Raw genomic sequence first — 14205 nt, forward strand, 5'->3', positions numbered from 1 at the left:
CTTATTTGTGAGAGTAGTTATTTATACCTCACTTATTTCCAGAAGTGATTTAAAGAAGGCTCACAGTCCTCTGCACTAAGTTTAATAAAAGAAATCAAAAGCAAAGAAAGGAGGAGAGAATGAGTTACTATGAATGTGCAATACATTTGGCCCTGGATTTTTATACATCCCACGTAGATAATGAGCTGTGTAATTCTTACCAAAAAAGGAAGAATGAGTGATATCTCTGGAAAGACAGATTTTCCAGGCATCAGATTCTAAATGTTTCTCGCAAGGAACGCTGTATAAAGACATTGAGTAGGAAGGGGGACAATAACTTTGATAGATGTTTTATTAACAGTTGCATACATAATTTTCATGAGAATGTCTCTTAAAGAGACCGTCAATAAATGATTGCAGCCTAACTAGCATGTAGCTTGATTCTATGAAGGACAAAGGTTGTGGGTACCTGGAGTGCTCCCTTGAGAAAAGAAAAAGAGGCAGAGTCAATTAGCTCTACCTGAGGGGGCATTTGGTCACCCACACCGTTTATTGGCCATCCTTGGGCTAAGGTAATGTCCAAGTATGTGATTTTGCAGCCGTCTTACTTGATTCAAGTATCTGACTAATGGGTAAATAGCACGGCCTAAACCAGGGGTTCCCAAACATGGCTGACCTTCAGGACCAGGTAGGGAGTTACTTTGAAAATAAGGATTCCCCACTCTTTGAACAGATGGTCTGGGGCAGGACCTGAGAAATCTCAGTTCTTCCCAAGTGATTCTGAGAATCACATGGGCGTAGTACTACAGCTTTAGACGGCCTCTCCAAATATCCCTTGTCTTAGCTAACTTTTCAGTAGGAGATGTAGGGCTGGTCTTGAATATACTCAGATTGTATGGACTATCTCTAGGCCCAGTGGGAACTTTGGCTCGGTACCAAAACTCACAAACGCTCATTTGACACCCTGGGAACTAGAGCCAAGTTCATTCACATATAATAATCCTGTGAGCAGAATTTTAACCTTGTTAAATTGGTTCCTTGTTTAATTCTGTTATGTGCTTCATACTTGTAAAATTCTGATTCACTGCTAACACTGCCAGCCAGGTTGAATCTTCACTCTTTGTTCTGTTGGTAGCTATACTTGGCAAGATGGATCTCATTACAAGGTCTTTAACTGAATAATCTAGGAAGGTCCTTTGGAAAATAGAAAATTTCACATTAATGAACACTGATTGCACATATCTGAGCTGGGCATGGTGCGTGCAGGGCAGTCTCTATGCGTTATCTCACTAGGTGCACACATGTATATCACAGACCTGGAAGGTGAGTATGAGTTAAACATCTAGTCATTTCAAGGCCATTGTTTTCTTGTATATATTTTTTTAAATTTTTTTATTGAGATAATGGTAAGTTACAATCTTGTGAAATTTCACTTGTACATTATTGTTTGTCAGTCGTGTTGTAAGTGCACCCCTTCACCCTTTGTGCCCACCCCCCACCCCACCTTTCCCCTTGTAGCCACTAATCTGTTCTCTTTGTCTACATTTTTAAATTCCTCATATGAGTGAAGTCATACAGAGATTGTCCTTCTCTATCTGGCTTATTTCACTTAACATAATTCTCTCAAGGTCCATCCATGTTGTTGCAAATGGGACGATTTTGTTCTTTTTTATGACTGAGTAGTATTCCATTGTATATGTATACCACATCTTCTTTATCCAGTCATCTGTTGATGGGCACTTAGGTTGCTTCCATGTCTTGCCTATTGGAAATAATGCTGCAGTGAACATAGGGGTGCATAGGACTTTTGGAATTGCTGACTTCAAGTTCTTTGGATAGATACCCAGTAGTGGGATAGCTGGGTCGTATGGTAGTTCTATTTTTAATTTTTTGAGGAATCTCCATACTGTTTTCCATAGTGGCTGCACCAGTTTGCATTCCCACCAGCAGTGTATGAGGGTTCCTTTTTCTCCACAAACTCTCCAACATTTGTTACTATTAGTTTTAGATATTTTTGTCATTCTAATGGGTGTAAGGTGATATCTTAGTGTAGTTTTGATTTGCATTTCTCTGATGATCAGCGATGATGAACATCTTTTCATGTGCCTATTGGCCATCCGTATATCTTCTTTGGAGAAAGGTCTGTTCATGTCTTCTGCCCATTTTTTGATTGGGTTGTTTGATTTTTTGTTGTTGAGTTGTGTGAGTTCTTTATATATTATGGATATTAAGCCTTTGTCAGACATATGACTTGCAAATATTTTTTCCCAGTTAGTGGGTTGTTTTTTTGTTTCAATCCTGTTTTCATTTGCCTTGAAGAAGCTCTTTAGTCTGATGAAGTCCCATTTGTTTATTCTTTCTATTGTTTCCCTTCTCTGGGAAGACATGGTGTCTGAAAAGATCCTTTTAATACTGATGTCAAAGAGTGTACTGCCTACATTTTCTTCTAGAAGCATTATGGTTTCAGGTCTCACCTTTAGGTCTTTGATCCATTTTGAGTTTATTTTGGTGGATGGTGAGAAAGAATGGTCAATTTTCATTCTTTTACATGTGGCTTTCCAGTTTTCCCAGCACCATTTGTTGGAAAGACTTTCTTTTCTCCATTGTAGGCCCTCAGCTCCTTTGTCGAAGATAAGCTGTCCATAGATGTGTGGTTTTATTTCTGGGCTTTCAATTCTGTTCCCTTGATCTGTACACCTGTTTTTTACCAGTACCATGCTGTTTTGATTACTGTAGCTTTCTAGTATGTTTTGAAGTCAGGGATTGTGATGCCTCCTGTTTTGTTCTTTTTTCTCAGGATTGCTTTAGCAATTCATGGTCTTTTGTTGCCCCATATGAATTTTAAGATTCTTTGTTCTAATTCTGTAAAGAATGTCATTGGGATTCTGATTGGGATAGCTTTGAATCTGTAGATTGGTTTAGGTAGAATGGACATTTTAACTATGTTTATTCTTCCAATCCATGTACCTGGAATGTCTTTCCATCTCTTTATGTTGTCATCCATTTCTTTCAGAAAGGCCTTGTAATTTTCATTGTATAGGTCTTTCACTTCCTTAGTTAAATTCACCCCAAGGTATTTTATTCTTATTGTAGCGATTGTGAATGGTATTGTGTTCTTGAGTTCTTTTTCTGTTAGTTCGTTATTAGAATATAGAAATGCTACTGATTTATGCAAATTGATTTTATACCCTGCGACTTTGCTGTAGTTGTTGATTACTTCTAACAGTTTTCCAATGGATTCTTTGGGGTTTTCTATATATAAGATCATGTCATCTGCAAACAGCGAGAGTTTCACTTCTTCCCTCCCTATTTGGATTCCTTTTATTCCTTTTTCTTGCCTGATTGCTCTGGCCAGGACTTCCAGCACTATGTTAAATAAGAGTGGTGATAGAGAGCATCCTTGTCTCGTTCCTGATTTCAGGGGGATGGTGCTCAGTTTTTGCCCATTGAGTATGATGTTGGCTGTGGGTTTGTCATATATGGCCTTTATTATGTTGAGGTAGTTCCCTTCTATCCCCATTTTGTTAAGAGTTCTTATCATAAATGGCTGTTGGATCTTGTCACATGCTTTCTCTGCATCTATTGAGATGATCACGTGGTTTTTATTCCTCAGTTTGTTGATGTGGTATATCAGGTTGATTGATTTGCGGATGTTGAACCATCCCTGTGTCCCTGCTATGAATCCCACTTGATCATGATGTATGATCCTTTTGATGAATTGCTGAATTCGGGTTGTTGAGAATTTTTGCATCTATGTTCATCAGCGGTATTGGCCTGTAGTTCTCTTTTTTCGTGCTGTCTTTGTCAGGCTTTGGTATCAGCGTGATGTTGGTCCCCTACTATTATTGTGTTATTTTTAATATCTTCTTTTAGGTTTGTTAATAGTTGCTTTATGAACTTTGGTGCTCCTGTGTTGGGTGCATAGATATTTATAAGTGTTATTTCTTCTTGAAGTGTCCCTTTGATCATTATATAATGTCCCTCTGTGTCTCTCTTTACCTGCCTTATTTTGAAATCTGTTTTGTCTGATATAAGTATTGCGACACCTGCTTTCTTTTGTTTGCTATTAGCTTGGAGCATTGTCTTCCACCCCTTCATTCTGTGCCTGTGTTTGTCCTTGGAGCTGAAGTGTGTGTCCTGGAGGAACAAATTGTTGGATCTTGTTCTTTAATCCATTTTGCCACTCTGTGTCTTTTTATTGGAGAGTTCAATCCATTTACATTGAGGGTGATTATTGATGCATGAGGGCTTAATGCTGTCATTCTGTCACTTGTTATCTGGTTTTCCTGCATTACCTTTTTTTCTCGTCCTGTGTGTTTTAGCCTACCCATTGACTTCTGCAATTTCTTATGCTGGGTTTCTTAGATTTTTCCTTATTTATGTTTTGTGTCTCTGTTCTGTTTTTTAGTTTAGTGGCTACCCTGAAGTTTGTATTCAGAATCTTGTGTATAATATAGTCCATTTTCTGGTGGTCTCTTACTTACTTGGCCTAGACTGATTTAGTCCCTTTCCTCTTGCCCTCCTAAATTATTATTTTCATCTCTTATGCCAACTCGTGTTGTGAGTTTGTGGTTAGAGTGATAAGATCATCTTTGCTTTGGTGGTTTCCTTCCCTTTATCCTAATGCTATAGTTGAATATTTGCTATCCTATTCTGATCCTATTTATCTGTCTCCCTACTCTGTGATTTGTGACCCCTTTCTCCCTTTTTTTCTTTTTTCAGGTATGAGAGCCTTCTTGAGGATTTCTTGTAGTGGAGGTGTTTTGGATACAAAGTCCCTTAGCTTTTGTTTGTCTGGAAAAGATTTAATTTCTCCCTCATATCTGAAGGATATTTTTGCTGGAGAGAGTATTCTTGGCTGTACATTTTTATCCTTTAAAGTTTTGAATATGTCATTCCATTTTCTGCTGGCTTGTAAGGTTTCTGTAGAGAAATCTGCTGAAAGTCTGATAGGAGTTCCTTTGTGGATTAGTTTCTTCTGCCTTGCTGCCCTGAGTATTCTTTCTTTGTCATTCATTTTTGCCATTTTTACTACTATATGCCTTGCAGTAGGTCTTTTTACATTGACAAATCTAGGAGATCTGAAAGCTTCCTCCGCACACATTTCTCCCTCAATCCCTAGATTGGGAACTTTTCTTCAATTATTTCTTTGAGGACTCCTTCTGTTCCATTTTCCTTTTCCACACCCTCAGGAATTCCGATGATTCTTAAATTGATTCTCCTCATTGAATCCACTATTTCTCTGAGATTTTCCTCATTCTTTTTAATTCTTAGTTCTCTTTCTTCCTCTATCTGGAGCCATTCAGCCTGTCTATCTTCGATTATGCTAATTTGCTCCTCTATGGTGTCTATACGTGCATTCAGGGAATCTGTATTCTGTTTTATCTGATCCATTGTATTTTTCACCTCTAGTATTTCTGATTGATTCTTCTTTATAGTTTCAATCTCTTTTGTGAAGTAACTCTAGAACTCGTTGACTTGTTTCTCTATATTTCCGTTTACCTCATTAAGGTTTTGATGATAGCTACTCTGAACTCATTTTCACTTAGTTTACCTATTTCCACATCCTCAGGACTTAATTCTGTATTTTTATTGTTTTCCTTCAGGTCTGGAGCTTTTATAAATTGCTGGATGGTAGAGGAGCGGTTTTTGTGCATGATGGTAGTATTCGGTTGCAGTTATAGCCTGTCACTACTAGATGGGGGTCAAGAGCCGTGCGTTCTGAGCCATCCACCTTCAGCCGCAATGGCGGTGTGCACTGTGGGTTGGGGGAGGAGGGGCACTTTGTCTCACGCACTGACCTGGATTCCGATCAGCTCTCGCTCTCTGGTTTCCTGGGGCCCTGGCTTGATGGGGTCCCCGCAGCAAAATCTTTCCCCCATTAGCGAGTTTCCGCTGCACGGGCAGTGGGAGTCCTGGACGATCCCCAGACATGCAGCCCCTCCCCCACTCCTTCCCTCACCCACAGCAGCGATCCCAGTCTCCAGGGGAGGGAGCGAAGTTCTCTCTTACCCTGTTCCAGCTCCTCCGAGGGGGGCTTCAGCTTCTGCCCTCCGTCGTCGTTTGGCTGCTGTGGGTCTCTAACGATCTCTGTATTAGTTGAAATTCAGTTGTTCTGTTTTGATTATAGTTTGGAGGGGAGAGAGTCCCGGGTCAGCTCACTCCACCATTTCACTGACATCACCTCCTCTCAGAACCATTTCTGAGAGGTACCACATGTTCCTGTCAGGTAGTGTGGCAACTTTGGCGCTGAGCAGGAAGCGCTAAACATCAGCGGCAACACCTGCACTCGGCGAAGAATCACCCCCAACACTCTGGGATCTTCACAGTCAACTCTTCTGGAGAGTTCCCAGGGGTTCTCTTTTTTTTATATTTTTATTTTATTGAGGTCATAATGGTTTATAACATTGTGAAATTTTAGTTGTACATTATTATTTGTCAGTCACCATATAAATGTGCCCCTTTGACAAATGGATAAAGAAGATGTATGTATACACAATGGAATACTACTCGGCCATAAGAAATGCTGAAATCCGGCCATTTCTGACAACATGGATGGACCTTGAGGGTATTATGCTAAGCAAAATAAGTCAGAGGGAGAAAGTCAAATACTGTATGATCTCACTCATAAGTAGAAGATAAAAACAACAACAATCACATAGAGACAGAGATTGGAGTGGTGGTTACCAGAGGGGAAGGGGAAAGGAAGGAGGGTGAAAGGGGTAATTAGGCACATGTGTGTGGTGATGGATTGTAATTAGTCTTTGGGTGGTGAACATGATGTAATCTACACAGAAATCAAAATATAATGATGTACACCTGAAATGTATATAATGTTCTAAACCAATGTTATCACAATAAAAAATAAAGTTCGTTTTTTTTTTCTTTGAGGAAGATTAGCCCTGAGCTAACTGCTGCCAATCCTCCTCTTTTTGCTGAGGAAGACTGGCCCTGAGCTAACATCCGTGCCCATCTTCCTCTACTTTATATGTGGGATGCCTACCACAGCATGGCCTGCCAAGTGGTGCCGTGTTCCCACCTGGGATCCAAACTGGTGAATCCTGGGCCGCTGAAGCCAAACGTGCACACTTAACCACTGTGCTACCGGGCTGGCCCCAAAAATAAAGTTTTTTAAAGCAAAAAAAATAATAAATGTGCCCCTTTACCCCTTATGCCCAGCCCACAACCCCCTTCCCCTCTGGTAACCACTAATCTGTTCTCTTTGTCCATGTGTTAGTTTATCCTCCACATACGAGTGAAATCATGTGGTGTTTGTCTTTCTCTGTCTGGCTTATTTCCCTTAACATAGTACCCTCAAGGTCCATCCACCTTGTTGCAAATGAGACAATTTTATCTTTCTTATGGCTGAGTAGTATTCCATTTAATATATACCACATCTTCTTTATCTAATCATCGGTCAATGGAGACTTGGGTTGCTTCCACGTCTTGGCTATTGTGATTAATACTGCAATCAGAGCCATTGTTTTTTCTAACACTTGCCATGTTCTTCAACTTTTTTCCTAAGTTTTGGGGATTTTTTTCCTAAAAAAATTTGTTTTAACCAATTTTTTAACTGGAAACCTAATCAGGAAAATTTTGATGATTTGGAACCTTCAACTACATTTTTTCCCATCATTTTATTTTGGAGAAGGAAGTAAATAAGAGTAAACTCATACAAAAGATTTTTAAAAAATTACTTAGGTATTGGGGCCGCCCCCGTGGCCAAGTGGTTAAGTGTGCGTGCTCCGCTGCAGGCGGCCCAGTGTTTCGTTGGTTCGAATCCTGGGCACGGACATGGCACTGCTTATCAAACCACGCTGAAGCAGCGTCCCACATGCCACAACTAGAAGGACCCACAACAAAGAATATACAACTATGTACTGGGGGGCTTTGGGGAGAAAAAGGAAAAAAATAAAATCTTTAAAAAAAAAATTACTTAGGTACAATCTGGTCCTATGAAAAGGAAATTGTTCTTCATAATGGTTAGCCTCCTTTATTAAATAAAAATTTAATCATATCACATACAGCTATGTGCCCCATAACAATGTTTTGGTCAACGACAGACCACATATACGACAGTGGTCCCATAAGATTAGTACCATACAGCCTAGGCGTGTGGTAGGCGATGCCATCTAGGTTTGTGTAAGCATGCTCTATGATATTCGCACAACATCCAGATCACCTAACAACACATTTCTCAGAACATGTCCCTGTTGTTAAGCGATGCACGGCTGTAATGAACAGGCAGTAGTGTGTAGGTTAACTGGGCTCACTTGGCTCCTCTCTGGCCAGCCATGTGACTTGGGTAAGTGGGCTTCTCTAAGCCTCAGTTTCCTTCTTTGCAAAGTGGGGAAAATACTAGCCCCGACTGTCCTACCAGGTTGCAAGGATCAGAGGAAAAAATATAAAAATGCCATGAAAACCAAGAAATGCGTTCCTTTAGCTCAAAACTCTTAGATTACCCTACTGTCTTAAGCATTGGGTTAGTTGAAGATTGTATAGAACCTGGATCATATTGTTCTCGCCTTCCTCCTGAGTCCCACATATGGTATCTGCCTGTCACCACAATCTGTCATGCCACTGGACCTTCTTCCCTGTGCTTCCAATGTATAAAGCTTCTTGAACTTCATTAAAAGGCAGTTGAATGGCATATGAACTTGGAAATAATTCCCAACTTTACATTTTAATGAGAGCCAATATATTGGTCAGTCTTAGAACAGTTTTCTTAAGTGTTAAAATTTGATGTCTGAATGGGGTTTATTATCTTACAATTAAATCGAAACAGCCAAGTTACCTGAGTCTTTACCTCAAAGTTTAAAGCAAGCTTTTTATGTGTAATTTCTACCTATTGGACTTCCGAATTTAGGTTTTTCTGTCATATGCAGGTGTTCACGTAAACACAATTTCCCGGCATCAAGTCCCACCCTTCTTATTAGAAGCATGTTTACAACATTTGGAATGGAGCAGTGCAGAAGGGACGACTATGACCCTGACGCAAGCCTGGAGTACAGTGAAGAGGAAACCTACCAGCAGTTCCTGGACTTCTATGACGATGTGCTCCCCGAGTTCAAGAACGTGGGGAAAGTGATCCAGTTCAAGGTGGGCATGCGCAATGCATATGAAGGAGGGTATCGGTTCACTTCCCACTGAAGTACCTGATGGGGTGAGAGGGATAGGGCACAGGCTCTCTGCCTGGGTGGGGACATGGGTGATGGGACAGTACCTGGCAGCCAGGCACTCAGTAAATGTTACTTCCTTCTCTCTCCCTTTCCAGCCCCCTCCGTGCTGATGCGGTAGAAGTAGTTCATGAAATCATAAACATGTACTAGCATGAGTTCCTGGGTGCCAGGGTCTACATTGGAAAGGATCTTTCATCTATTCAGTACCTTTATGGTCCAGCTCTTCCAGGCGATGAATTCTCTGCATAAGGTCCTCAGCAGATAGCAGTCCCAGCATTCACTTAGAGGCTGCATATCATGGAGAATGTGCTCCCTCTCTTCCTTTGTAGCTGGTCTCATTTAAAGCTGCAGTGTACACAGTGTGACACCACTGCACTTACTCCACTTACCGAGTTTGTTGTTGCATTGTGTTGATGGTACCTGCTTACAACTTCCACCCAAGGTGCATGTTCTTTCTGCTGGAGCTACCCAAGAACATAAATCTGGCTTCGTTTTTTTCACCTTGTTTTTATTCATTGGATACTTTCAATACTGAACATAGTGTTCTCAAAGTCATCGTTTGATGCAGCATTGTTGTTAGTGCCCTGGAGTGGATTCTGACTCATAGCGACCCCGTGCACAGCAGAGCAGAACCCTGCCTGGTTTCTTTGCGCCATCCTCTCACCTTCCAGCGCTCTATCAGACAATGCCCTGCTGCTATTCACAGGTTTTTCATGGCCAGTTTTTCCAGAAGTGGTTGGCCAGGTCCTACTTCCTAGTCTGTCTTAGTCTGGAAGCTCTGCTGAAACTTGTCCCCCATGGTTGACCCTGCTGGTATTTGAAATACTGATGGCATAGCTTTCAGCATCACAGCAACATGCAGCCACCACAGGATGACAACCGACAGACGGGTGGTGTGGTTCCCTGACCAGGAAATGAACCCCAATTGTAGCAGTGAGCACACCGAATCTTATCTACTAGACCACCAGGTGATGCAGCATATGGGGTGCAAAAGAGGCATTCAGATTACACAGAATTATTTCAAAGCATTCCTTCAGGCAAGAGTAAAGTCAGACGTAATAGCCACTGCTCCCGGACCTAGTAGTTGGACTCCTAACATAGTGAAGCCTCTTACTTTGTGATTTGATCAGATCCGAACCTGAATGATTTTGTTGTTAGGGTGGGGAAGATGTCCCATAATTTGGAAAAAGATTGGAATAAAGCTGAGGTTTGTTTCTGCTAGTTGGAAATGACAGCGGAAATTTGGAACAGCCCAGGAACAGAGCCACTGCTAACCAGCAGCACTCGTGAAATTCAAGGGTATATTTCTTTCTGCTGATTCCAAGATTTTTAAAATTCTTTTAAAATTTCTCTTTCCCCTTTACCTTTTGTTTCTGTTGCGTGCACCTTCCTGGCTTTGCACTACTTCTCAGCACAACCAATAAACACTGAGGTGGAAGTGCCTGGCCACACACAACACAGTCCCACATTAGAAGTTCGAAGAACTGGGGCTGCCGGCCCTGTGGCCAAGTGGTTAAGTTCGCATGCTCTGCTTCGGTGGCCTGGGGTTTCACTGGTTCGGATCCTGGGCTCGGACATGGCACCACTCATCAGGCCATGCTGAGGTGGTGTCCCACATAACACAACCAGAGGGACCTACAACTAGAATATACAACTCTGTCCTTGGTGGGGCTTTGGGGAGAAGAAGAAAAAAAAAAAAGATTGGCAACAGATGTTAGCTCAGGTGCCAATAATCTTAAAAAAAAATAATAAAAAAAGTTAGAAGCAGCGCCACTGAGGAGCCAGCGTGGTTTGCCTAGCTCCGCACACTCGAACACGTCACGTTCCCTCTTCGTGCCTTTGCCTCATCCCGAGAGTCGGGATTGGACTGCATCAGTGGCTTCTCTCGCGGGGCACCCACATTATACTGCTTCCGTGAAGTTAGTGGTGGAGCTGCTTTCAGAACTTTAGAGCCGTTAGTGGGAATCACAGTGTTACTGCATCAGGCTGCACCCGCTACCACGGTGTATGTTTTCTTTTCTTTAGAATTCTGTCAGCCAAGCTCATGCTAATCACATTGGCAGTTATAAATGGAAAGCTGTTTAGTAAATTTTTAGTAGGAAAATTTCCAAAACATCAAATTCATCATGGAAAATTCATAACGGGTCCCTGGGAACCACTGTCTTAAGTGATCTCTAAGGTCCCTGGTGCAGCTGACATGGCCTCCGGGGGCCGGTTAGTCTTCCTTCTAAGGATGGTGTTGCAAACTGTCGGTCACTGCAGATCCCACCTTTTTTGGGATGTTCTAATAAAAATATTCTGGAACAGATTTGTAAAATTATATTCATTTTGAAAATTAAAAGCTAAACATTAGTATGAATGTTTGAGGACCTTTTTATACCATTACATAAAACCAAATCAGATTTGTCACTTTTGAAAGCAAATGAAGAAATGTTCAACCGAACTAACTAGTAAATAGGAAGAGTGCATATTAAAATGATATTATTCACACCTTTCAGGTAAGAAATTATAAATTCTATTAATACCCAGAGTGGGTGAAGATAGGTGTAAATTAGTAAAACCACTTCAGAGAGCAGTTTGTCAGTATCTGGTGAAGTTGAAGGTACACGCAGCCTACGGATCAGCGCGCTCCTTCTGGTTATGCACACTTGAGAGATCCGCCCGCCTGCGCAGACGCGGCCAGGAGTGCTCTGCAGCACAGTTTGTGGATGAGAAATTGTAAGCAGTTGGATATGTAGTATTAGAGGAGTGGATAAATAAATTTGATAATTTGACATATCCAGTATACGGTAGTTAAAATGAGTCATTAAAGGGGCCAGCCTGGTGGCATGGGGTTAAGTTTGTGTGCTCTGCTTCTTGCGGCCCAGGGTTTGCAGGTTTGGATCCTGGGCGCAGACCTACACACCGCACATACAAAATAGAGGAGGATTGGCACAGATGTTAGCTCAGGGCACATCTTCCTCACCAAAAAAAAGAGTCATTAAATTTACATGATTACATCTTGAAACAAGAATGTGGAATAAATACGATTTATATAAAATTTTAAAATGTACAAAGCAATACTATACATTGTTTATATATATTTTTCTTTGCATATGTATACCTAAATATGTGTATACTCATATATATATATAATAGACATACATTTATATGTATGTCTATACATAATCTATGTATATATTTCATGGCATGCATATGATATATGTGTATATGCCTGTCTGTGTGTATACGATGGCTATGGATAGTTGTATCTCTGTAGATAGGTGTATGTGTGTGCGTGTGTGTGGATGTTGTGTTTGGAGTGTGAAGGAGACGCCCAGCCTCAGAAGAGTGCTCATCTATGTGGTGGAGGAGGGAGAGGAACTGGATGGAAGGGCTTCAACTGGGTCTTTAACATTTTACGTGTTTAAACATTCTCAGTCAAACATGGAAAATATTAGTGTTGAATCTGAGTGGTGTATATGTGGGCTGATTTCTATTCTCTGTATTTTCATGCATGTGTGAGACATTTCATATCTATGAAAAAAACCCCTGGATCCCCAGGGATCAGATAATTGGGGCCTGCAGCGCCTGCTGCGTGCTGAAATATGCCTCAGATAGACGGGAGAGTGGGGTGGTGTCTCGATTCTGGAATCTTCGATTGATGACTACCTTTGGTAATGTTGGCCTGGGCAGAGTGCATTTGGTGACTGGAGGGCTTCTCTTCCTTAGTTTTGTTTTAATGATAGACTTCTTCATTGCTCCTTAGGTCAGCTGCAACTTGGAACCTCATCTGAGGGGCAATGTGTATGTTCAATATCAATCGTAAGTATTCTGAACATAAACATCTGTATGTTTTGTCACTGTATAGTGTTATAATTGTGTTGACCTCTGGGGTTTTCCCACTAAATATATAGCTTTCATATGCATGGTATTTTAAAAATGTAAATTTTAAGACCTGATATAGAAATATGGAAGAGATTTGAAAATAGTACATTTGTATTTCATTCTTTGTATACTTCCATAGTTTTGAATCTTTTGCAATGTTATATTTTTACTGATATAATTTTAATAATTAAAATACAAACTGAAAAGGGATAACAGAAAAGAGAATAGAAAAGTATAAATCAAAAGAGCGAGAACTTGAAGCCCCAAGTAATGTCAGCGTGCATTTGGTCCACTAAGAAAGCAGTTAATGTATCATTTCTGCTCATCTTGCTGTTTGCTCGGGCTGCGCCATGGCTAATGGGTTCAAGTCACCATTGTAAGAACAGTCGCTTAGCTGAGAAAGAACAGGCTCTGACACTGGGAAACACTTCTGCGTTTTTAATGGTCCGGTCTTTTGGTTTAAGCAGCTTTGACTCAAGCCAACTTGCATGCATCAGCACCTCTCAGAGGGTTAGTGAAACGGGCTCCTGAATAAGCTGTGAGCCTCAGGAGCTTGAACGCTCTAGTGAGGATGCCTAGGGAGGACAGAGGCAGTGGGCTTGGTCCTACAGTGAACTGATAAAGGGTCAAGGAACACCAGGACTGATCTGCATATTAGAAAGGTAAAGTGCATCCTTTAATTTGTGGTTTAAAGGGAAGAAGAATGCCAGACAGCCCTCTCTCTGTTTAACGGACGGTGGTATGCAGGACGCCAGCTTCAGTGCGAATTCTGCCCAGTGACCCAATGGAAAATGGCAATTTGTGGTAAAATACAGCATGATGACTTTTTTCCCATTTCGGAGGTGTTTTCTATTCATTGGTTCCCCTCACTGGAGCTGTTTTTCCCCCACTTTTATCCCTACTGAATCTTTCATCTCTGCCATCTAAAACATTGCATATAACATTTCCTGCCCTAACTTGAAAGATGTGCTTTGGGGCGGTCGAGACTGACTTTAGCTGGAGGATCTGGTGAGGGCGCATTCAGTTGGCCTGACTCATCGGACAGTGGCCGAATCAGGAAATGAGTCAGTCCTCTGAGTAGCCAGCAGTTCTGAAGGGCTCATTCTCTTCTGATTTCTATCAGATGGGCTTAGCTGAAGTGTTTATTGTGCAAGTACCTGGAAGCAAAGAGACAGAGCTC

At 41.3% G+C, this 14205-nt stretch overlaps 1 protein-coding gene across 1 annotated transcript in view; it reads left to right on the top strand.

Annotated features, from left to right (window-relative positions):
• The window catches only part of ZRSR2 (zinc finger CCCH-type, RNA binding motif and serine/arginine rich 2), a 31417-nt gene that overhangs the window by 15001 nt on the left and 2211 nt on the right, over positions 1 to 14205 (top strand). The window contains exons 8-10 of the mRNA XM_070603757.1: positions 8865 to 9078; positions 12907 to 12962; positions 13720 to 13829. Of these exons, the coding sequence (XP_070459858.1) occupies positions 8865 to 9078; positions 12907 to 12962; positions 13720 to 13829 (380 nt within the window). The remainder of the gene's footprint in view (positions 1 to 8864; positions 9079 to 12906; positions 12963 to 13719; positions 13830 to 14205) is intronic.

The sequence above is a fragment of the Equus przewalskii genome, chromosome X, assembly GCF_037783145.1.
Source record: "Equus przewalskii isolate Varuska chromosome X, EquPr2, whole genome shotgun sequence".
Taxonomy (NCBI): Eukaryota; Metazoa; Chordata; class Mammalia; order Perissodactyla; family Equidae; genus Equus; species Equus przewalskii.